The 22,887-nt window shown below is 43.6% G+C and overlaps 1 protein-coding gene across 1 annotated transcript in view; it reads right to left on the bottom strand.

The window, feature by feature from the left end:
* Nucleotides 1-369: 369 nt before the first annotated feature.
* Nucleotides 370-22,887, bottom strand: part of LOC146180430 (uncharacterized) — a 46,428-nt gene continuing 23,910 nt past the window's right edge. The window contains exons 2-3 of the mRNA XM_084577753.1: nucleotides 5,270-5,529; nucleotides 370-894 (exon numbers count right to left, since the gene is read on the bottom strand). Coding sequence (XP_084433879.1) covers nucleotides 837-894; nucleotides 5,270-5,529 — 318 coding nt within the window. The 3' untranslated portion in view covers nucleotides 370-836. The remainder of the gene's footprint in view (nucleotides 895-5,269; nucleotides 5,530-22,887) is intronic.

Raw genomic sequence — 22,887 nt, 5'->3', positions numbered from 1 at the left:
CTGGGCGTTGCTTTCGCAAACAAATACGCCTTCCTGATCGCGATGGCTGACAGCACTGCTTCTGAACGACGTGGCGTTGGTGAAACGGTTGAGCACCTCCTTTGTGATTGCCCTGTTTTTGCAACTTAACGACATGCGCTGCGTACTGTATTGGATCTTCTGGACGCTCACCCCTTCTAGGGATGGGAAGATCTTTGGACCATGGCCACAAAAGTCATCTGCGTTCAAAGCCTACAAGGCACTTGTTCGCTTTTTAAGAGAGACTAACCTGACTGACAGACTGTGACTTTCTCACCTCCTCTCCTCTTCTATCCTTCCCCCTTTAATCCCCCATTCCCCTTCTCCAGTGCAGGATAGCCAACCGGAACTCATTCTTTCTGGTTAAGACCTCTGCCTTCCGCCCTCCTTTTCTCCTCCTCCTTTCTCCTCCTTGGAGACGCGGTTGTTGCTGCCGAGATGGAACCCGATTTCTCCTGCCTAATGAGCGTGTCCTATGTCATGTGCAGATGTGCATTTTCATAATCGGCAGCAGCTGCATCCCTTCCTCCCCCTCCCCAATTTCCTTCAATTACAGTACCTTGCGCCACCGGGCAACCTCCTTCTCGTAAGCTTCATGGGAAACACCTCAGCTCTATGCACTTATCATGTCTGCGATTTTAGTCAACCCTGTGACGGTAGTAGTGCAGGTAATATGTATTAAATTACATAATAGGCTTGTCCATAATTTATTCTATCCTCTTACAGTGTGCACGTGGAATCGGTTGCAGCATTTGTTCGAGATCATCCCCCGGCGGCGTCCAGCGTCTTCTCGGAGTGTGTTGTCCCTTGGCGGAGGATCAGCTGAAGAGGCTCAGTAACCGGAGCTTCTTTTTGCCAGACTTCTGCTGCTCAGACCTGTCGGAGAAGATTCGAGAAGTTTAGAATTATGGCGCGTCGCAAATAAAACTTTCTGGATGATACCACTGCAGCGAAGAAATGATAGCTGCTTATGCCATGACCATAGAGTGCAAAACGGCAACGGGGAAAACACACACCACAAGCTCTAACTTCTTACTGGCGAAGAAACACAAGACAAACCATGGCGAACGAAACCTGAACAGACGATGCTCGTGCGCCTAACCTAACAGAAAACAGAACAAAAAGGAAAATATAAAAATGGGATATCACGAATTTTTCGAACCCAAGAAGGCCAGCTATCTTTTAGACAAGAAAATGGAAGGTGTACTATGAGATTTATCTTCCAATGTAGCGATCTGTGCAGCTTCCACAATTTCACGAGTTAGCTTCTCTCTACACTTGGCGACGACTGAGCATTTATCCAAAAGAGGCACGCAATTGCACACTTTGCATTGCAAAGCAAGATTGCTGCCAGTATATGTCTCCATGTTGTTTTCATGCTCACGAAGCCTTTCTTTCAGGCACCGACCGAATTGACCGACATAATGCTTGCCAAAAGAAAGCGGCATGCTTGCCAAAAGAAAGCGGCATGCTATACACAATGCTCTCAGTGCATTTGACAATTTTTTCGCGGTGGCGGATGGTACACTGCTGCTTTTGGGACCCTGTTGTGGAAAGTTTCTCCGGGTATGAAAACTCCACGCGAACATTTGCCTTTTTTTCTATTTTCTTGAGGTTGTGCGAGAGACAATGGATGTAAGGAATGACAGCCAATATGCTCTTCGCTTCTTCTGTGGGTCACGTTTTCTCCGAAGTTTCTTTTTCAGTAGGTGTTTTGGCGACTGCAACCACAAAATTCTTAGGATACCCTGATTCGAGAAACCTTGCGAGCTGTTCATGAAAGCTAGAGATGCATTGAGGGGAGCATTACTTTTCAAGGGCGTTTTCCATGCAGAGCTTAATAATGTCACGTTTTACTATTTTAGAGTGAGCTGACATATATTAAACAAAATCTGCGCAACAACGGAGGCAGAAGAGAAGAGGTAACAGCACTTCTCTTCTCTCTTGTTTCCGTTGTTGCGCTGTTTTTTGTTTGATTATGTACCAACCGGCTCAACTGGCCGTTTTACTGACGTAAATGATAGAGGTGCTTTGTTGGCACGAAGTGAATACTAAGCATGGCTGTCCATGAATCTAAAACGAATATCAAGGAACCTGATTTTCGAGACAGTAGGCGTATCGCTAGTCAATTTTAGCGGGTAAACCACCCTTGTACAATGGTCAAAATCTACCATGTCACGGCCTGAAGGGCCGATGGCGTGCAGTTATGAAGAGAAAAATCATCGACATATCTGAAGATACTAACCATACCACAGTTCACAAGTTACTGTGAGAGGATACAGTTCCAAAAAAAGACCCCGTTTTTTCTTTGTAAGCAGCGTCTTGCAAATTTATGAAAATGGAGAGGAGATAAAAGAACAGCTTTCATAAATTCCTCGTTGCCAAGCACTCGCTACGGAAGCTTCTCGCTATAGGCGCTCGCCATGCAACGATGTTTCTGAAAAACCAGAAGCTGAGACAGTATAAAAACGAGAAGCCACAAGTGCTAAATAATGCATATTACAGCAAGGAAAAAGAGGCAAACTAAATGCAGCGTCGTCGCCTAGATCGATACGCATAAAATTTAATGAAATTAAATTTTGACTTCGTGCCCTTTCAGCGAAAGATAGTGCGCAATCGTCCGGCTTGTGCAAAAGTTGAAAAATGTAAGAAAGCAATTAAGCGGCACCCATCTGCGTCCAGCAAAATAAAAATGCGCGATATGCGCGCACTGCTGAAAGGTAGCATCAAGAAGGCGAAAGTTAATTATCAAAATGTGTGTATGAAAATTTTCTGTGTTCTTCCTCAGAAACGTTTTGGCGCCACATTGCACCAAAAATGATATCTTTGCAAAGCATGTGCTTGAACAATGTCGTCACAACTGACAAATCTGAGATTGCAGATGCCCCTAACGATTATTTTTACTCTGTTTTTACACGTGATGATGGTTTAAGATCACATTTCCACCTCTATGATAAAGGCCCGGCTGTTGGTGGTGTATACGCTAAAGAGGAAGGTGTACTTTCGCTATTACTCAACTTAGACGCTAAGAAGCGTCTGGGTAGATGGAATAGCGAAGTGTTTTCTAACAAGGTATGCCGAATAATGCGCGAAATAACTGACCCCATATTACAAATATTGGACATACGCCAAACTCACAGCTGACTGGAAGTATGCCCAAATCGCCCCTATTCCAAAAACTTTCGACCACTTGCAACCCAAATCTTTAAGACCTATTTCACTGTCGTGCACTTGTGCAAAAACCCTGGAGCTTATCATTTCCAAACACTTCTCTGTTTTCTTTAACAATCACAAAATAATTTATAAGCGTCAGCACGGTTTTCGTAAAGGTCTACCAACTGTACCTCAGCTACTCGAAACAATTCACGACCTCGTTGCAGCCTTACATAATCATAATCAAATTGACATTATTTTTTTAGACTTCGAAAAAGCTTTCAATCGTGTATTTCATTATAAACTACTATTGAAGCTAAAACCTTTACTTAAATCTTTGCTTGCATAGATAGAAGCTTATCTGTCCTATCGCCATCCGAATGCTAAGGTTTGTAATGTGTCCTCTAGACCTGTCTTAGCTGAGTCAGGAATCCCTCAGGGATCGGTACTTGAACCACTCTTCTTTTTGATTATCATTAATGACATTGTTTGTGAAATCCCTGTAAAAATTAAACATTTCGCAGATGACTGTGTGATTTACCATGAAATTTGTAGTTTTGAAGATCACGTAGATTTAAACACATCTCTGGCCAAAATACAAGAATGGTGCACTACATGGCAAATCGCTATAAATCCCAAAAACGAACAGTCGCAATGACAGCCACTCACAAAAAACAATCTTTGTACTTAACATATTGTCTTGAAAACCATGCTTCAGCTACATATCAAGTTATAAATATCCCTGATTAATAATCGCAATCGACCTCAGATGGAACGAACACGTAGGATGTGTTAAAAAAAAGGCAATTAAAGGGCCCGGTTATCTGAGAAGGACACTGGCAAAATCAACACGTGACATAAAACGTTTGGCTTACAAAACGTACATCAGACCGATATTAGAATACGCTGCCGCTATTTGGGACGGCTACACGCAAACTAATATCATTAAACTGGAAAAAAATACAACGTTAAGCAGTAGGATTCATTTGTAACCCATATAACTGGCGCACATCTCCAGCCCAACTCTTACTAGATGCCAAATTGGAAAGCCTGGCCTCAAGACGTTGCCGGGAAGGAATGAAGGTTTTCTACGAATTGATAAAACGCTTTACATTGAAATCGCTAACCCACGCTCAACACGTTCCTCTCACCCTAAAAGGTTAAAGAATACTCCTGTAAAACCAACATTTTTAAAGAACCATTCTTTCCTAGAACGACTCGGCAGTGGAATAACAAATCTGCTGATGTCCAACGCCATTCTGTCACGTGCTGTCCTAAATATTTGAAATATTTGAACACTATTGCTGCATTGTACTCACATCGTGGAGTACAATACTGCTTTTTTGCTGCAACACGTTTCGCTAAAATAGAAAAAATATTTTTTTTTTATGTTTCAATCTGATTTACATCTTGCTGGTCTAACGTTGACTTTTATTTATGATGATTAGTTACGGTTCCATGCATTCATTTTTTTTTCTCTTCTCCAATACTATGTATGCATTGTATGCCTGCTCCTGCCCAAAGCCTGACACTCAGGCTGGCAATATGTTTATAAATAAAAATAAAAAATAAATTCGCAAAACCCTGTCCAACAACACCTATTTGAGCTTTCGCTCTTTATGCGAGTGTCAATCCTGTGCAAGTTTTTGTTCTTTATTTGGCCGGCGCTTCATTTTCACGTGCCCTAGACGTCACATTACGTGAAGCCCACCCGACGAAGATCCAATTGAATGCAAGGGCCCTTGGGAGTAGATCCCACTCTGCCATCTCAAAGCTTAGCTTGGCATCTGCTGGGCGAGGATGCGCGCCAGTGATTTTTTGCTCTCAGTGCCGACAGCGCGTAAAATACCGACGCTGGATTTCATGGAGAATGGCGCCGACCATCTTGGATGTCGCTCGTGAACATTGATTGAAAGCCTCCTGTGCCCAATAAAAGCTTTCGAAGGCGCTTTCTGGTCACAACAATGTTAAGGCTGCGAGTTTTTCTAAGGAACGTCCTCCATGAGCGAACACTTGTATGTTAGTAATTCCTCTGCATGGGTTCACGGCAAATATTGTAAAACATGCGCCGTGCGAACAACGAAAGGCAGGTACGCACTTGTGATGCAAAGCGAGGACTATTGGCAAGAAAGGTGGCAGTGAGTCGCCTTGTTGCGACTTGACGTGTTGGATGGCCTTGATGCGCTCGATGGCCTCAATCTGCTGGATGAGCGGAATGTATTTGGCGATCTGCGCTGCCTCGACGGGCTGCACATCGGGAACCACGCCGCCAGCGCTGGCCAGCCTCGGTGCGACCAGCAGTGCCAACAGGACTGCCACCGAAGTCAGCAGTACAAGGAGACGAGCAACCTTGGACAGCTAGACAAAAAGAAAGCCACCGGTATTTGATTCATTCGACATATATTTAATTTATTCATTAACACAACGTCAATTTAGAGCGACCTTGAGAAGTAGGATATATTTCCTACAGTCGGTTCACTGAAGTACATTTAGCCTTTCTACTTCGAAGCACGCCACGGCGGTGACTTCACACCAGAAGGTGGCGTGATTAGACGCCGGCATTAGGCGGAGGGCATACAAAAAGATGTAGAGGCGAAGCATCCGGACAGTTTAGCTTTGGTTGGGCAACTCTGCATCCCACTTTGGAACATTCCTCGTGTTAGATATTTATCTCTCACCTCCTTCTACGGTAGTCACTCCTAGTTTCCACCGCAAGCATGCTCCGTTTGTCCTTCACGACAAGCACCCCAGCCACTAGAACCGGTTGTCTTCACGCTATCACTTTTACTCTATACAATCGGCCACCCATTACGTAGACTGGTGCCAATATAACTTTATTCAATTGTAATTCAATAAATTTATTTTTCGTCTACCGGCCATCTGAATAATTGATGGAAGCCGGAACACTGCTCAGCTCAAGGATATATTCTTGTTGACGTAGAAAGACGGGCTATTTGGTCTTTATTAGTAGAATGCATAATTTTTCAGCGATTACTGACAGGACTTAAGGAGACAGGCGCAAGGGACGACCGTTGAATTTCTTCTCTGTGGATGAAAACTTTCTTCCCGTGTGTATGAAAGAGTGGGAATACAGGAGTAACGATTGTTCACTTGGTAGTATATTTAAAACACTAACAGTAGTCAATAATGATTTGAAGGGGGCTAGTTGGTTGTTCATATTAATCAAAGGAGTGAGCTAACTTGACAAAACAGACAAACGGAGTCAAAAAATTGTGTCTCGTGTTGTGTAATATTTTATTCCGCTTTTCTGTTTTGTCAAGTTAGCGCACTCCTTTAATGCCGCCTGTGGATTTCCAAGCAACATGCTCATACCCCTCATGATAATGAAGTATGGTTGCCACCGTTCAACCTTTTACCAAATGACATGTGTCACTCGTAACATAAGTCCGGGACCTTCTTCCTCTTCTGAAACAGAGAACATCTAATGTCCAGTAATATGATTGTCACATGGATGGGACGCAGTGGGTGGCCGCTTTCTGAGAACCTTGTTCATCTACATATGCGGCATCGACTCTGCCAGAGCCGAAGTAGGAGTCAACCCTTCATTGATTCGGCTACATTTTTCACACAAAAATATAAACAATAGCTGCGGTATATGCAGATTAACGAAAATAATTAGCTTAAAACAAATTTCATTAAACCTAAAACAGTACTTTATTGACAAACATTGGACACTTATGTCCCGCGGACCCATGAGCCACTTTTCAAAAGTGGGAAACAATGTTCCACTGAGCCTGGATGGCATATTGGGATAACTTGTCCGTGTTTTTGGCATGAAATGGTCTAAGAACATGTGGCGCAGAGGGGCATTCCGCAGGTTGTGCAGAGAAAGCTTGTGTGCACCTCATTTCCAGCAGTACAACACAACCTCTTGAGCAGTGCCATATTGTTATCTGTTTTACTGCCGATAGCGTCGAGTACAGTTGCTCTCCATAAATGTCTGAGCATTTATTAACAGGCAGCCGAGGGCTAACGGGTAAAACATGTAGGTAATATCATTCTTTGCAGCGAGCTCAATAAACACATCTACAACTGCTGCATGAAAATTAAATTTAGAAAAATCTACATTTCAGCCTGTTTAGGCTTGTAGGAATATCTCTTCTGCTCAAACTTGTCCACATCATTCATGACAGTTCTATTGGCGACGTGACACCAAGAGATGATTAATTAGACAGTTTGTGTAACACCACATCAGTGTCTTCCAGATCGTGAAAAATCTACAGCGCGAGGACGTTCTTTGCGTCACACCACAGATAAGGTGCAAATGGGCCTTTCGGTCGGCATGTCTGCTGTGTATCCGCAGAGACTCCACTGCAAGCATGCCTCTGTTTGTAAGGCCTTCCACCAATCTCGTCCACGTGAAATAATTAACAAAGTAAAGTTGACTTCCGTGCACTACGTCGTTGTGAAGGGTTCGCCCGAACCCAGCTCAGATGGTCGATCTGTATTTCTTTTCGTCTGCACTCAACCACAGTTCATAGCCCAATTCTATGGGCTTGAGAGGTGTTTGGTGGACTCCCTTCAATGTGGATGTCCCTCTGAATGCAATTATGCTACCAATGATAGCTAGAAAAGTTCTCGATACAGCACAACGGACCTGGACAATAAATGGGGAGACAAATAAAACACACGCGGGCGCTCACTTACAAGTGACAGGTCGAGCGCAAAAGCCCATATTTTTCTGGCGAGCTACGTATCAACCAGAAACAACAAGAAAAAACATGAAATTTGTAATTTATCAAAGAGGCGCTAGTATTGGTGCTCAACCACCAGACACCCTTAGAGTTCAGTCTCCTGGAGATGACCTCGACTTGCGTGGCAAGTTAAGCCGGGAATCAGCTACCACTTCACGTCCAGCTTTCGTCGGTTGAAGCCAGAGTAAGGGTTGGAGTCAGAATTAAGAAGCAAAACATAGTTTATACAGCCAGAGACGATACAGAGGAATTCATACTAATAAGAATGCACAGACAAGAAGGTCACAGAAAGGCTATATTATAACACAGCGCTTCACATCAATGAACAATGCACCAGGGAGTGATAACAAATAAACTCCAAATTTTCACCGGGCACTGTCGCAGACAAACGTCTGAAAACTCACGATGTGGCTGTCCTGTAGACGTGGGTCACTCCGTCGCAAGTCAGTGGGCTTGACAAGCAGCGGGTGGAGCCCGGAAGCCGAGCAGTAGCACTGCAACACTCGCTTCAACACTGGCTAGCTTGCCGACGCGTCGCGACCTCAGTAAATATAACGCGGCGCGTCTGTCTACTACAGCGACCCAAGGCAGGCGCAAACATACAGGCAACTTTCACTCTGCAAAAGAGCGGAAATCTGGGACAGTTGATAAAATGTGAAAACAAAGAGACCGGTAGTCGTGGTGTACGTCTCTCCTCTTCGTCCTTGTCCTTTTTTTTGACTGTTTTTTCACTCTGCAAGCCTGCTCTTCCCCAGGAAGACAAATTAACAATTTCGTAGCCTCCGCGCGTGCTAGCGAGGTTCCTGCAATGCAGTAAGTGCAACGAATCAAGTAATACATTTTATTCATATTCAACCCCTAACGCAAATAGGCTTAGCGAAAGACGTGGCAATTAGCCTATGACTGTGCTTCGGTACGTTTGTCGCTCGAGGTACTGGACAAATGTATCAAAACGGATGGTGATTTGCGGCTAGGTTGGTATCTCTAAGAAACCTAAAGATCAGAACAAATTTATTATGAATTGTGGCACCACCTTCTGAAAGCGCAGTAAAACATTTTTTCTCTCGCTTCTACTTGATGCCTTGCGAAGACTAAGGACGGAAACACTGGCGCCCTGTAGGCAGGAAATGGCGGGGGTGGTGCTCTGCCCGTACATCTGTGGACATGAGTAGGACAGAAAGGGGCACTTGTGACTTCATTGCAGTTAGTCATGCGGCGCAGCAGATCATTGTGTTTTCCGCTTAGCAGCGTGGCCCACAGACATGCCATGGGCCAGGTTGATTAAAGGACAGTAAAGGTCACAGGCTCTTTTCAAGGCGAAAGCATTCTATAATTCATGACCGGCATTGAGAAGAGGAGCGGATGCAGCAACACTTCCGATTTAAAACGTAGGACTGCGACATCATGCCCAGGAGGACTATCAAGAACCAGCACGATGAACTTGAAAGGACCCCTTTAAGCAAGGGTGCATTTCATTCGATTAAGGTTAATTAGACTGAATTAGGTAGCAATGCGGTAGACCAAAAGTACGTGATGCTGACTTAGGCTATAAGTTAGGATGGACTGCGACAGATTAATTATGTACTTGATTGGAATGAAATGGACTTGTGTGGCTTACGGCGTAATAAAGGAGATTACGTTATATTACAGTAGATTACGGGCGGAGTATGGTGGGTTGGATTTGATTAGGGGGCATTACGTTGAAATAGAGTAGAGTTTTCGGATTGCAGTGCATTAGTGGGTATACGACAAAAACTATCAGTGCTTTCACCTTGACAAGCAAGATGTGGTCTTAAGTGTTCTTCTTAACTTTGTCCACATAGATGTAAAGTTAATTGTAGAAAATAAAAAAAGAGATTACTCTGGAATAGTTGAGACCGCCTGGTGTTGGGGCACTGTAAAGCAGGCGTGCGCGTCTTATATTTAGTGTTCCTTGTAAAGCGGCTAATGACGTTTGCAAGCCGCCAGAGTTTGTAATAATGAGCACGCGCTGAGACAACAACGAAAATGAAGCGGACGCTCTATTACTAACAGGGACAAGGGCCTTTGATTATCACCTTACCTGTATAACATAAACTCCCCACATGTTGGACGAACGCATGGTGCCCGCTTGATGCGCGGGCGGTCATGAACATTATGATTTCTGCCTTCTCCATAGCTCACCGATCTCATGGTCACCCTTGTGATCGTTGTAGGCTATAAAAATAATCGCACGGCTTCGCTCAGGCCCAGGAATATCACGAATTACCTATCACCTGCACAACTAAAACTCGTGCACTCAACAGAACACAACATGAGTTCTTTTGTCTTGTTTTGTGAGCGATTTTCAATTATGCTGATAAATAACCAACTGGCCTAACTTCATGCCTTCACGAATTATATTTCGTTAACACTGTTTCCCTTGTTTTGCATTGCTGTATATCGGATTTGCATGGGATTGCTGCATTTGAACAACTTTACAACGGTTAACATACTGATACTTTAACATTTGATACTGTTTCGCACCCATTGCTTTTAAGAAAACTTGCTGCATTAAATATTAATCCTACAATACTTGCCTGGATCGAAAGTTATTTATCTTCCCGCCGACAGTGCGTGGTATTAAATGGAATGAAATCTAGTTTTGTAGATATAACATCAGGTGTCCCACAGGGCTCAGTTTTAGGACCACTTTTGTTCTTAATATATATAAATGACATTTGTTCCGGACTCAATTCCAGTATACGGCTTGTTTGCCGATGATTGTGTTTTATATAGACAAATTAGAAATCAAGACGACGTTGCCCAGTTACAAAGTGACTTATCATGTGTTCTTGAATGGTGTTCTAAATGGAAAATGAAGTTAAATACTAAAAAATGTGTTCATGTTACGTTTTCACGTAAAAAACATAAGTTAGCCTCACAGTATAGCATCAGCGGTATTGTAGTGACACAAAAAGTGGCGCATAAATACTTAGGTGTGACACTTGCCGCCGACTGTTCATGGAATACGCATGTGGATACCGTAGTTGCAAAAGCCGCAAGGACCTTAAACTTTATACAGCGAAATCTGAAACACGTGCCGCCTTGTTTGAAATCAATAGCCTACTTAACCTATACGTTCGACCACTGCTCGAATACGCTTGTGCCGTATGGGACCCTTGGCAGATAACACTCAGCAATAAAATTGAAAACATTCAAAATAGAGCAGCAAGGTTTGTCCTTTGTCGGTACTCGAGAAGTGATAGCTGCACCATCATGAAAAATGAATTAGGATGGGAAACCCTCTCCTCTCGAAGAAGGAAATTAAGACTTAAACTGTTGTACCAAATTTACCACAACAAAACAGGCATTCGAAAGGAAATATACTTAGGCCACATTATGTTTCTGCTCGCACAGATCATTGTTTTAAAATTTTGGAATACAGTGCCAGAACTAACATGTATGCCAGTTCCTTTTTTGTTCGATCCATCAGTGAATGGAATCAGCTTTCAAGTCATCAAGTGTGCTCCATAAATGAAGATGTGTTTTTTTCCACTCTGTAACCCCCCTGCTGTAGCGCCCTCGGGCTAAGCGGGGTAATAATTGAATAAAGAAAAAATATCATGTGATGTATGCTGCACTGACTGGTAGAAGCATCACAAATAGAAAGCCCGTATTAACAAAACCATAAGAACGTGCTGCGCAAAACAGTACGTACCAGTTACATTCTATCGCTACTCAGCTATGGGGACTAAACGTAGAGGCTATACAAGTTACAAGTTGCAAGTTGGCGCCTGTCCCGTTACTTCTGTGTCGTCCGTGTCTTTCTTGCACTGTTTTCGCAAAGTTAAGCACAATACAGAGACCAGAAAATCGTAGGTGTGGCACTAAAAAATAGGAAGTATGCAGACTGGTCGGAGAAATAAATGAGGTTATGATATTCTTTTAGACATTACAGACCGTGAACGGCAATAGGAGGGATTTGCAATGCGAAGGGAGGATAACTGATGGTCCTTAAGGGTAACAAGTTGCGTTCAAGGAAGAAAAGCACACCAGCATGTAGGATTGACCGCACAAAATGAAGCACAAGAACTAGAAGGGCGACAGCTCTGACGGAGTTCTTCACGTATAGAGTAAAACCAATTAAGTCCACAATTGTTACTTGCACAAGAGGGTGGCACGAAGGGGCGAAATGAGGTGGCCGCACCGGGCGCAGTATAAGCTTAGGTGTGCGATATGCTTCGTGACTGTAGCGCAGCTGATGACGCATATGACCAACTTCTTGATAAAAATAAATGCTGCCCGCTTCTGCCTCAAAATTTTCCCTCGACTGCTCGCCGCACCATGTCCCGTGAAATAAATACAGGCGCCGCCCTGGCTCAGTGGTTGGAGCACTGCGCCAGGGCGTTGCTGTGTCCAAGGACTGCGACTATGTCAGTGCACGAGAATCCAAGCTTGTCGCCAAATTTTCCGGAGCCCTCCACAACGGTGTTTCCATAGCCTGAGTCGCTTTGGGACGCTAAATCCTAAAAACTAAACCAAACCAAGCTTTAGAAACACAGTACTTCACTAACAGGAAGATTTGCATGGTTACTCCCTCTTTCAATTGTGCCACATGTGCCGGGGAACAACTGCCCTAAGGTTGTGCCGCTTATATTTTCATGATATTCCATAATATGGGCTATCCATTGGTTGCCTTCATGGCAGGCTTCTGCAGGATTGTGATAGTGTCCAAAGGGTTGTAATAATGAATGTAAATTGCTCTTCGAGGAAAGGCGTTTTATCTTTCGCACTTCTCAGTGCTCATCTGAACCACGCCGTGAGAGAACGTGGAAGTGAAAGAAAGCCAGGTAGAAAGAAAGAAGAGAAAGAAGAAAACCTTTGCGCTTCTTTAAATTTCAAATTGGTTTATAAAAAAGGAAATGCACAATATCTCTCACTCTGCTCCGTCAACATCTCAACCAATGTTACTCGTTTTAATTTTGTAATAACATAGGAAATACTTTCGACTGGAAATAATATTGGGGTCCCCAGAGGCATAAAAAAATCCAATAAATTACAGACACCTCTGATCGATGAACTGCGAAGGGCTGGTTGAACGCATAGTTTTCTTGAGCGGAGGACTGCTTGGAATCTCATCGTCTGCATCATCAGTGACACCTACGGCCGGACTGTCATGGCATTAATCATCAACATCAGCCTGACCCTCTGCAGGGCGAAGGACTATCCCATATTTCTCCACTTAACCCGGTTCTGTGCTAGCTGCATCCACTTGACCCCTGCGAACTTCTTAACGTCATCCGCCCACCTAACTTTCTGCCGCCCCCTGCTACGCTTTCCTTCCCTTGGAATCCAGTTTGTTAAACTAAGCGACCATCGGTTATCCCCTCTTCGCACTACATGTCCTGCCCATGCCCATTTCTTCATCCTAATTTCCGCTAGAATGTCAGTAACTTGAGTTATTTCTCTGACCTAATCTGCACATTTCCTATCTCTTAATGTTACACCTACCATTTTTCGTTCCACAGCCCTCTGAGTAGTCCTCAACTTGAGTAGAACCCTCTTCGTTAGCCTCCACGTTTCAGCCCCATAGGTGAGTACAGGTAAGATGCAACTGTTGTATACTTTTCTCTTGAGCGATACCGGTAAGCTGCTAGTCATAATCTGCGAGTGCTTGCCAAATGCGCTCCAACCCAATCTTATTCTTCTTGTTATTTCCTTTTCATGGTCCGGATCTGTGGTTACTACCTGTCCTAAGTAGACATATTCGCTACTACTTCCAGTGCTTCGCTACCTAACGTAAACTGCTGTTCCTTCCCGAGGCTGTTGAACATTACCTTAGTCTTCTGCACATTGATTTTTAAGCCTACCTTTCTACTTTTCCTGTCTAGGTCATCAATCATTATTTGCAGTTCATCCCCCGAGTTACTTAGCAAGGCAATGTCATCAGCAAATCGCAAATTACTGAGGTATTCTCCATCTACCCTTATACCTAACTGCTCCCATTCCAGGTCTCTGCATACTTCCTCTAAGCAAGCTATGAATAGTACTGGGGAGATCGTGTCTATGTGATGTTTGCCTATGCCTAATTTCCTCTTTACCGCTTTCAGGCTACGACCATTCTTTAGAGCATGCTCAACTTTCTTCATGTTATACTTTCTTATGTCGGCCACCTTGCGTCTATTGATTTGTTTTGATATCTCTGCAAGCTTTATCCGGTCTGTTTGGTTGCAGGCTATCATACATTGGCTTTTCTTAATCAAGTCTTTCGTCTCCTAAGACACATTACCGGTATGCTTTCTAAGACTTCTACGCCTTCTTCTACAGCGCACTCAGTAGTGACATCTCCGAAATTATTATTCAGGATAAGGTCGCCTTCCTCGGTTAGCACTGAAGCGGGAGCCTGAATTTTCGTACTTTGCCCCTTACCGCTAATTCGTTGATAGCCTTCTTCGTGATTAATCTGTTCCGCTCTCTCTTCGAATCCAGATTAATTCGAGAACTTACCAACCTGTGGCCACTGCATCGCACCTTTCCGATTACCTCTACTTCCTGCATAATGCCTGCGTTAGAACACATTACGAAATCAATTTCATTTTTAGTCTCCCCGTTAGGGCTTTTTCATGTCCACTTCCTGTTTTTCCGTTTGCTGAAGAAAGAATTTATGATTCTTAAGTTACTGCATTCAGCGGACTCAACTAGTAACTCCCCCCTGCTATTTATTAATCCAATGCCATAGTTGCCCAATGCGAGGTCTCCAGCTTGCTTTCTACCTATCTTCTCATTGAAGTCGCCCATTAGTACAGTATACTGCGTCTTTACTTTTCGCATTGCCGATTCTAGATATGCGTAGAAGCTTCCAACTGCCTGGTCATAATTGTAGGTGCATAGGCCAGTACAACCTTCAGTTTATACCGCTTATTAAGCCTAATTACGATGCCTGCCACCCTCTCATTTATGCTATAGAATTCATCTATATTGCCCACTGTATACGTATTGACAAGGAAACCTACTCCTAGTTATCGCCTCTCCGGTAAACCTCGATAACACAGTACATGCCCATCTTTCAGTACAGTATGTGCCTCATTTGGCCTCCTAATCTCACTAAGCACTAAGATATCCTATTGCAAACCCTCTAGTTCCTCTAACAGCACTCGCAAACTAGCCTCACTAGCTAGGGCTCTAGCATTAAACGTTGCCAAGACTCAGTTTTGTAATAGCAGCCTGTCCTCGGAGCCAGAAATTCTTAGCACCCTCCGCAGTGTCCCAGATCTGACCGCCGCCGTGGTCAGTTGTTCCGCAGCCGCTGGTGACGGAGGGCCGGGGTTTTGTAGGACTAATTATGGGAGGTTGTGGCCAATTACTGCACCAGGGTGGCCAACTCCTATTTTGGTGAGGGAGTGCGTTGCAGGAGGTGTTCACCGGCATCAGGTTGCGGCCCGAACCAGTTTTTGCACAATTCCATCGACACCCGATATTTTTTTTCACCGGTGGAAAATTGCGCGGCACCGGAATCCGAACCATGGTCCTCTTGCTTGCGAGGCAGATGCTACGTCACCGCTGGACGTAATCAGCACACAATTCATATTTGCAAGAGTGATACGAAGTGCGCCAGAATGTTAACGCTACCCCCCCCCCCCCCCCTCCGGAATTGCACCTCGCGCTCGTATGCAGGGTGGTAGGAAGTTTATTGGACCGGTTTCTCTATTTAAAAGAAACATTTTTGTTATACGTTACACCAATTTGCAACGGCGTCTAAGCGAGCTAAATGCCTAAGCATGGATATTGCAGAAGAGTGGAAATGTGGGCCAGTTGGCATATTACGAAGAGAGGAGCCAGTCAAAAGAGACTCCATGACGCAACTGTACTCTACAGAAAAGCTCCCAGAAAGACTAAAAGAGCACCGCAATCAATGTAAGGTTCTGGATAATTACATAGCAATGCCCTTCGAACCTGTCGCCGGCTATCTAAGAAGGCAAATTCTCTCTCCAACAAACGAACTGAAGTTGAGATAGTATCTTTATTTGTAATGATTGTATAAGCCTCAAGAACTTCCCTACCTTTGTTAAGCACGAAACTGAGGTGTTTTCTGGCCCCAGTGAGCCCTCTGGCCTATGCTCGCGTATCTTAAGAGGCAGGTAAGGAAACCAGTCTTTTTTTTATTTTTACTTGATACGGAAACATGTTTACTCCATGTGCCACGGGCGTGATCCATAAGTTTCCGCTTACCTTCGAAAAAGAGTGCATCGGCCAATCAGGTCGATATGATCGCCTGCACCACAGCTCCCTGGGGACGACTGAGCTAATTTACCTCGACATTTTAGCAAGTGTGGGTGCTAACCTCTGTTAGGATATCTAACCATTCTTGGAAAGAAAAAGCGGACAGTTCTTGGGGCGTATTTCATCATTAAGAATGGAGATAACGATATCAGTTCTACTCAGTGTACTGGTTGAAGAAAGAAGTTGCCTTCATAGATCGCGGGCGACAGGTTTAATGGTTTTCCGATGTTATTGTTCGAAAACTAACACTGATTGTGATCTGCACACTCTGCTAGCCATGCTGGAATGTTGCTGTTTTCAATAAAGTCTAGTGCAATCCAGTCATCGCGGTGTCTCCTCATGTCCTTTTTGACCGGTTCGGTTCTCCTCTTCATAGGGGCATTGGATGCAACTGTTCTCGTCCTGTTTTTTTTCGCTCGTGACCTCAAACAGCGTCAGGATCGACCATCATGAAGCAATGATCATGTTATTGTACAGTGGGCAGCAATTGCAAATAGAAAAAGGAAAATTTTAAAAACTGAAAAATGCCATCCCTTCATGAAACTTAAGGTACATTAGTTATTCCAGCATACTGTTGCAATCAGATCAGGCGGAAGCAAGGGAACTCAAACGCGTACGGGAAAATAAATATGAGGTGATAACGGAATACTCCTAGCGTTGATGTCTATTTTGAATGCACATACAGCGTCCTTAGAAAGGGTTTTAAGGAGATCGTCTTTCATGTTCCATGAGCTAAGTCATTTAAGTTTCTTTTTTCGCGTTTGTGTTCAGCTTTTCTTGTGCCCTTCGGCGCTGATGGTAGTGTGACGTATCGACACTCATCATCAGTGATGAAAATTGAAGCGAATCCCCGGTGAGTGAGTAGAGAACCATGTTGGCAACCGTGGTAGTTTTAAACCTCACGTGAAGCGAGGATTCCAAACAAACCGAAAAAGTAAATGGAGAAAGATGGCAGACTCACAGACTTCATTTGGCAACGCAATCTCTCGAATGCTGCACAGCGCTGTTTCTCCAAGTGCAGCCAAATTTGAAGAGCGCCGAAGGATGCCGCGTTGATCTCTCCGCCGATTCTCCGCCACGTCTGAGCGATCCACCACGAGGAAGCGCAGTATTTATATGCCCACCCTCCTCGCAACTTCATTGCTCACTTCCGGCGTTCTGTTTCGTGCTGTTGAAGGAAAATAGCAAGAAAAAAAATGTTTGGCTGGCGGGAAAATGGAACACTTGGCATCACTGAAAAGCACGTACAGTCTCCAGAGAATAAAGACCTCGAGCAATATGGCTGACCGTGATCTTTAAATGGGGTCAGTTTAGCGTTCGTCAAACCAGAGTCTTTTTTTCCCTCTTGGGCTTTCTTTATCCGTTTTCGAGCAGCACAGCAACACCGAGAAGAACAGTTATCGTTAAATGTATTGGCTGCGCGGGCATAAATGATCTCCAAGTGCCATTTTTGTGCGACTGTACCTTGGGCGAACAGCACATCTGACTGCTGACGAGTCGACGTTTTGTTAATGTCGCACATACTGAGATCGCACATACTTCTCAGAGTTGCGGCTTCGTTCTGTCTTATACTTGGATATCACTCTTCTTCTTTTACCTCGTGTTTACTTCCTCCCTTGCGTGGTATTGTGGCGTTGAAAACAAGAATTGCTCTATTATTCTATTTGACGCAATACGTTCTACTTTATTTTATTTTTAAGCGCGTGGACGCGAGAAAGCGGTCGCTAGGCTAATGGAAAAAGCACTTTTTGCACTCGACGTGACGGAGTGGAGGAAGATTGTGCGAAATAATAAGAATATGAGCTCTTTTTTAGATGGGCCCATTGCTCGGTTTTCCAAGCGTTTCTCGGTGCCCAATAAAGATATATGCTATGATTTCAGCCTCCACACGCTTCGGAAATCTAATACAGACGCAGCAACTGTACGTGAAAAGTGTAACCGCGAAGTTCAGTGCAGTCACCGTAAAAACATAGCTATAAGTAATTGACATGAAGGTATGGCAGCAGAAGGTAAAAGTGCGAAAAGAATGGTGATGGTCAGGAAGTCATGAACGTGCAAGGAAGCACAGAGTAAATAAAGCATATTCGTTGATGACTAAGGCTTTCATGTGCGTTGTCATTTCTTCTCGCAGAAGTTATTGTCTGATAAGCTCATCTGACGAGGTTGCAGATGCCTCCTTCTTGCATTGGTGACCTAGGATACTTGAACAAGTCGAACCAGATCCTGCTCAGGTGGTGAAGAGCTCACGTGCTTTGAATTTAGCCTGAAGTTTGTTCATGCCCTCGAGACTAGCCCTTGTTGTTCATTTTTATATAGCACAGCGTTTTTATTCTTCACGACGCTGTGTGTCAGTAAAGTAGTCAAGTGGTCAAGTATGCACTGTGGTTTTCCGGCTAGCCGCCTGGCATGTAGTCCGACGCACTTTCCGCCAAACTCTATAGAGAACGGAAATCTATATCACATGATTAAAACCCGTAAACTATTCCATTCAGTTTGAAAAGGTCGTTATCACTTTGATTATTTATAATCACCGATGCTGCATTTTTATGTCTAAAAAGTGTTAACAGTACTGTTATTTGATCCCAGCGGTTTGATATTCTAGCATGAAATCTTCCCCCCTGTTGTTTGTCAACTGCCCTGCCCTTCTGAAATATACTCATTGTTAGGGAATCACAAATAAATAGACATATAAGAATTCTCCCGTAATAAATTCTGTTTAAAAAGATCCAGTCGCTTTAAAGCAGTGGTTAGCATTCAACGACTGGCGCAAGGTTTGGAGAAGTTCACCTTTCACGAAAGGAAAATTAGTTGCTTTTGAAAAAAAAACTGCACTTTTCGGCGGACACGTACCTACACTTACAATTAGTAAGGGCACATAATTGGCTCTTCAAATCCCAATCGCCTCTATGTATGAATTACAGAAGGGAATTGTATGACACCAGCCTGCATAAAGAACGAACGATTTCGATATGAAATCGCATTTTTTCTGACACGATTTTCTCAATTCCTGGGTACGGCGCAGGCTTTTCATCCCAACGAGCTTATGGTTAAGAACTGTTCAGTAAAGGAAGTCAAGACAGAAGAGGAGCAAATAGAGCGAAGTTCGTTTCATAATTTTCAATTATTTAAATATGTTCTCACATTTCATGCGTAAGCTCACCGTCATCTGCAGCTGTGTTTGTTCAACCGAAGTGTTCCTCTTATCCCTCCACAAACTCTCTATTACGAAGAGGACCTTCTCCACCGATGATAGGGATCGAATAAAACGAATTCAATAAGCTTCAATAGGCTTGGGCTGCTTAAACAGCATTTGAAGAACTTCACCTACTCCAAGTAGGTGCAGGGAAGCACTCGCTTGGAGATCTCGCCATTTTAGCGCCAGTTTTAGCACCATTTTAGCAGAACGGACGCGAACCAGTCGGAATCCCAAACTTAGACGTCAATGGCGACCTTGTTACTAATGGTGATAAAGCTTGCCGCTTTAATGCATATTTTCAGTCTGCCTTTGCGCCAGCGTACATCGGAGAACTTCCGAACACTCGTGAATCTGTTACCGAAACCATGCCTGAATTGGTTTTTACTTACCAGGGTGTTTTAAAACTGCTTAGTAACATCAGATCCGCCTCCCCTTGCGGCCCTGATGGTATACCTACCTTTGTTTTAAAATCATGTGCGAATGAAATTGCTCATTATTTAGTAACCTTGTTCCAAACATCGCTTAACTCGGGATGTTTGCCAAATGATTGCAAAAGTGCTATTGTTGTCCCAGTGCATAAAAGCGGTTCGAAAACGTCTCTTGTTAATTACCGACCCATTTCTCTGACTAGCGTTCGTTGTAAAACATTGCAACATATAATTTACAGCGCAGTCATGAAACACATTGACTCTCATGACTTCTTTACGCCAGTTCAGCATGACTTTAGAATGGGGTTTTCCTGTACCACCCAATTACTTCAGTTAAGTAATCATCTGTTTTCCTCTTTTGACCATTCATATCAAATTAATTGTGTATTTCTGGATTTAAAAAAAAGCCTTCGATTCTGTACCTCATGTGCTATTATTACATAATTGTTACGTTGTCTTGGTCTGCATCCCAATATCACCGACTAGCTTCATTCATATCTCCAGAACAGCATGCAGCGTGTTGTAATTTATGATTGTCACTCCGATTCCGTAAACGTCTCCTGAGGTGTGCCCCAGGGGCCTTTCCTTGGACCCCTTTTTTTCTCATATTTATTAATGATATTGTTCCTAACCTCACCTGCCAAGTTCGGCTATATGCTGACGACTGCTTGCTTTACCATGCTGTGGAAAGTTCTTCTGACGCATGAAAACTTTAAGCGAGACCTAAACTTTATCCAGTACTGGTGCTCAAAATGGCAAGTGTCTTTGAAATTTCAAATGCAAACTTGTCTCGTTCAATCGCAAGCGTTCAACTCTACAGACCTGTTACTCATTAAATAATGTTCCCCTGCAAAAAGTTTCTGAATATAAGTATCTCGGCGTATATTTCACATCTAACCTTACGTGGACGAGACAAGTTGAGCATATTACATCGAAAGCCTGCAGAATGTTTAATTTTTTACAGCGTAATTTCAACAAAGCGCAGTCAAATGTCAAGCAGCTCCTGTATTTCACTTACATAAGGCCAATTCTTGATTATGCATGCCCTGTATGGCATCTCCAGTTCATTTACTTACCTGACATGCTCGAGCGTGACCAAAATAATGCTGCCAGATTTGTGTCTAACAATTACAACTTTTCATCTAGTGTCACGTCTATTAAACATCATCTTGGTTGGGAATCTTAAGCTCACCGCAGATAACATTTCAAACTGCAGATCATGTATCGCATTTATTTTGGACAGCTCAGCATTGATAAAGACCGGTACCTGCTTCAACCTCACTTTTTATCTTTTTGTCTAGACGACTTGATCTTCAGTGGAAGATCCGAGGAATAAAATGCCTGACAGATGTATATAAAACCTCATTCTTTCCACTGACGATCAATGAGTGGAACCGACTGCCAGCTGGTACCACTGCGTGCTGCACGGAAAATTTATTTCGGGCTTTTTTATCAGATGTGTGACGTGGCGCCCAGTTCTCTTGAGTGTGTTTTCTTCATCACTTTGATTTTGAGTCTTTTCATCACTTTATTCGTCGCGCAGATTCCCCCTTTAAGTACATGTTTCTCGTTCTGCATTATCACTTGTGTCGTGTTATTTTCTTCATTTTTATGTATTTTTATTGTACTACTGGCGTTTCTAGCAATGTTGTTTGCCATATCCCTCCCCCCCCCCACTGCAATAATGCCTTAGGGCGCTGCAGGACTCTGTAATAAATAATAAATAAATAAAGGATGGCGTCTTAGTAAAATTTATCGTAGTCGAGATTCAGGTCGTTGACCTTGACAGCACAGATGAGGTCGTCGAAAGAGAACTGCTTTAGCCCCAGCACAAAAAGAATGATTAGTGGGATCTTACGCTACGTAAAAGTCCCTGCGCAACGCTTGTGCAGCGCGTTAGAGCTGTGAGCAGGCCGAAAGCGCGAGTCACTTTCACAGCATATTCAGACATGGACATGTCGCTGTTCCGACAAGGTGAAGTTAGTACACGGGATTTGAAATGAAAATGAAGGTCAGCCTAGAAACTTCTGGGACCGTTGGCAGGCCTACATATCAGGCTGGCCAAGCGAGCATGTTTTCACCGTGGAGGCTGCTTCCGACCATTTCCACACAATATGTTTTATTGCACTTTGATCTTTCGCTTGATGGTACCGCTGAGGCATAAGCCGAGGGAGGGACTTTCCATAACCAGTTTTCCTTCTGATATGCAAACACTTGATGTAAGCAGAACCTACCCACAAACTATTTTGTTACGTCTTGGGTCTGATGGCACATAGGCATGTACGGCTAGATCATTTTATAACCTTAGGAAGAACCAGAGTGGAGAAATGCCTTCAAGTGTATTTCCACTTGAACATAAACAAAAGAGAAAAGCAATAAACTCGGGAGAAACGTTTGTTTTCTACGTTTACGAAGTTTCTGCATGAGTGCAAAACCTAGTTTAACGTCAACGAGAAGAAGGACGAAACAACGGTGCTGACCAACAACTTTTATTTCGAGAACGGCCAGACCGCACCTTATATTCAGCCAGACTTATAACGAGGGAATGATGCGCATGCACCGATTTCAATAACTTGTTTCGGCATCTACCCAAAAAATGTCAAAACTAACACCCACGAAGAAGTGACGCGTCCAGAAGGCGAACAAATGGGCAACAGAAGCAGGAAAAAAAAACACATCAAGAAACAAAAACCACAGAGTTCGTTTACAAAACGTGTGTAAAAGCCAACAACCAACCAGGACAAAATGATGACGAAGAAAGAACAAAACGAGAAAGCATTAAAACCTGCAGCAACGCGATGTCTGAGCAAAAAAGCAGTCAACAAGCACCGCGGCAAAAATACTGGCAGGGAAACAGGCGCTAAGACAAGTCAAAGGTAAAACAAAAAATGAGAAGTGAACCACAAACGCGGCTAAAAGATTAACAAAAAGCTCGAAACAAAGAAAACATTAAAATCAACAAAATAGCGACCGCTGTGCGGCTAGCCAAGAGAACACTGCAGTTGCGGGCGCGGCACGCACCAAGAAATGCATCCGAATTTGTTCGCCTTTGCTTGTCTGTGAGTTCTGCTCATCACCTGTGCGCATCACAGCGGATCATGGCGAGGCCCACGCGCCTCAACAGACGCCGACAGAT

Source organism: Amblyomma maculatum, chromosome 8 (assembly GCF_055883805.1).
Source record: "Amblyomma maculatum isolate TAMU_Amacu chromosome 8, ASM5588380v1, whole genome shotgun sequence".
NCBI classification, from domain to species: Eukaryota; Metazoa; Arthropoda; class Arachnida; order Ixodida; family Ixodidae; genus Amblyomma; species Amblyomma maculatum.
This window is presented reverse-complemented; position numbering and strand designations above follow the sequence as displayed.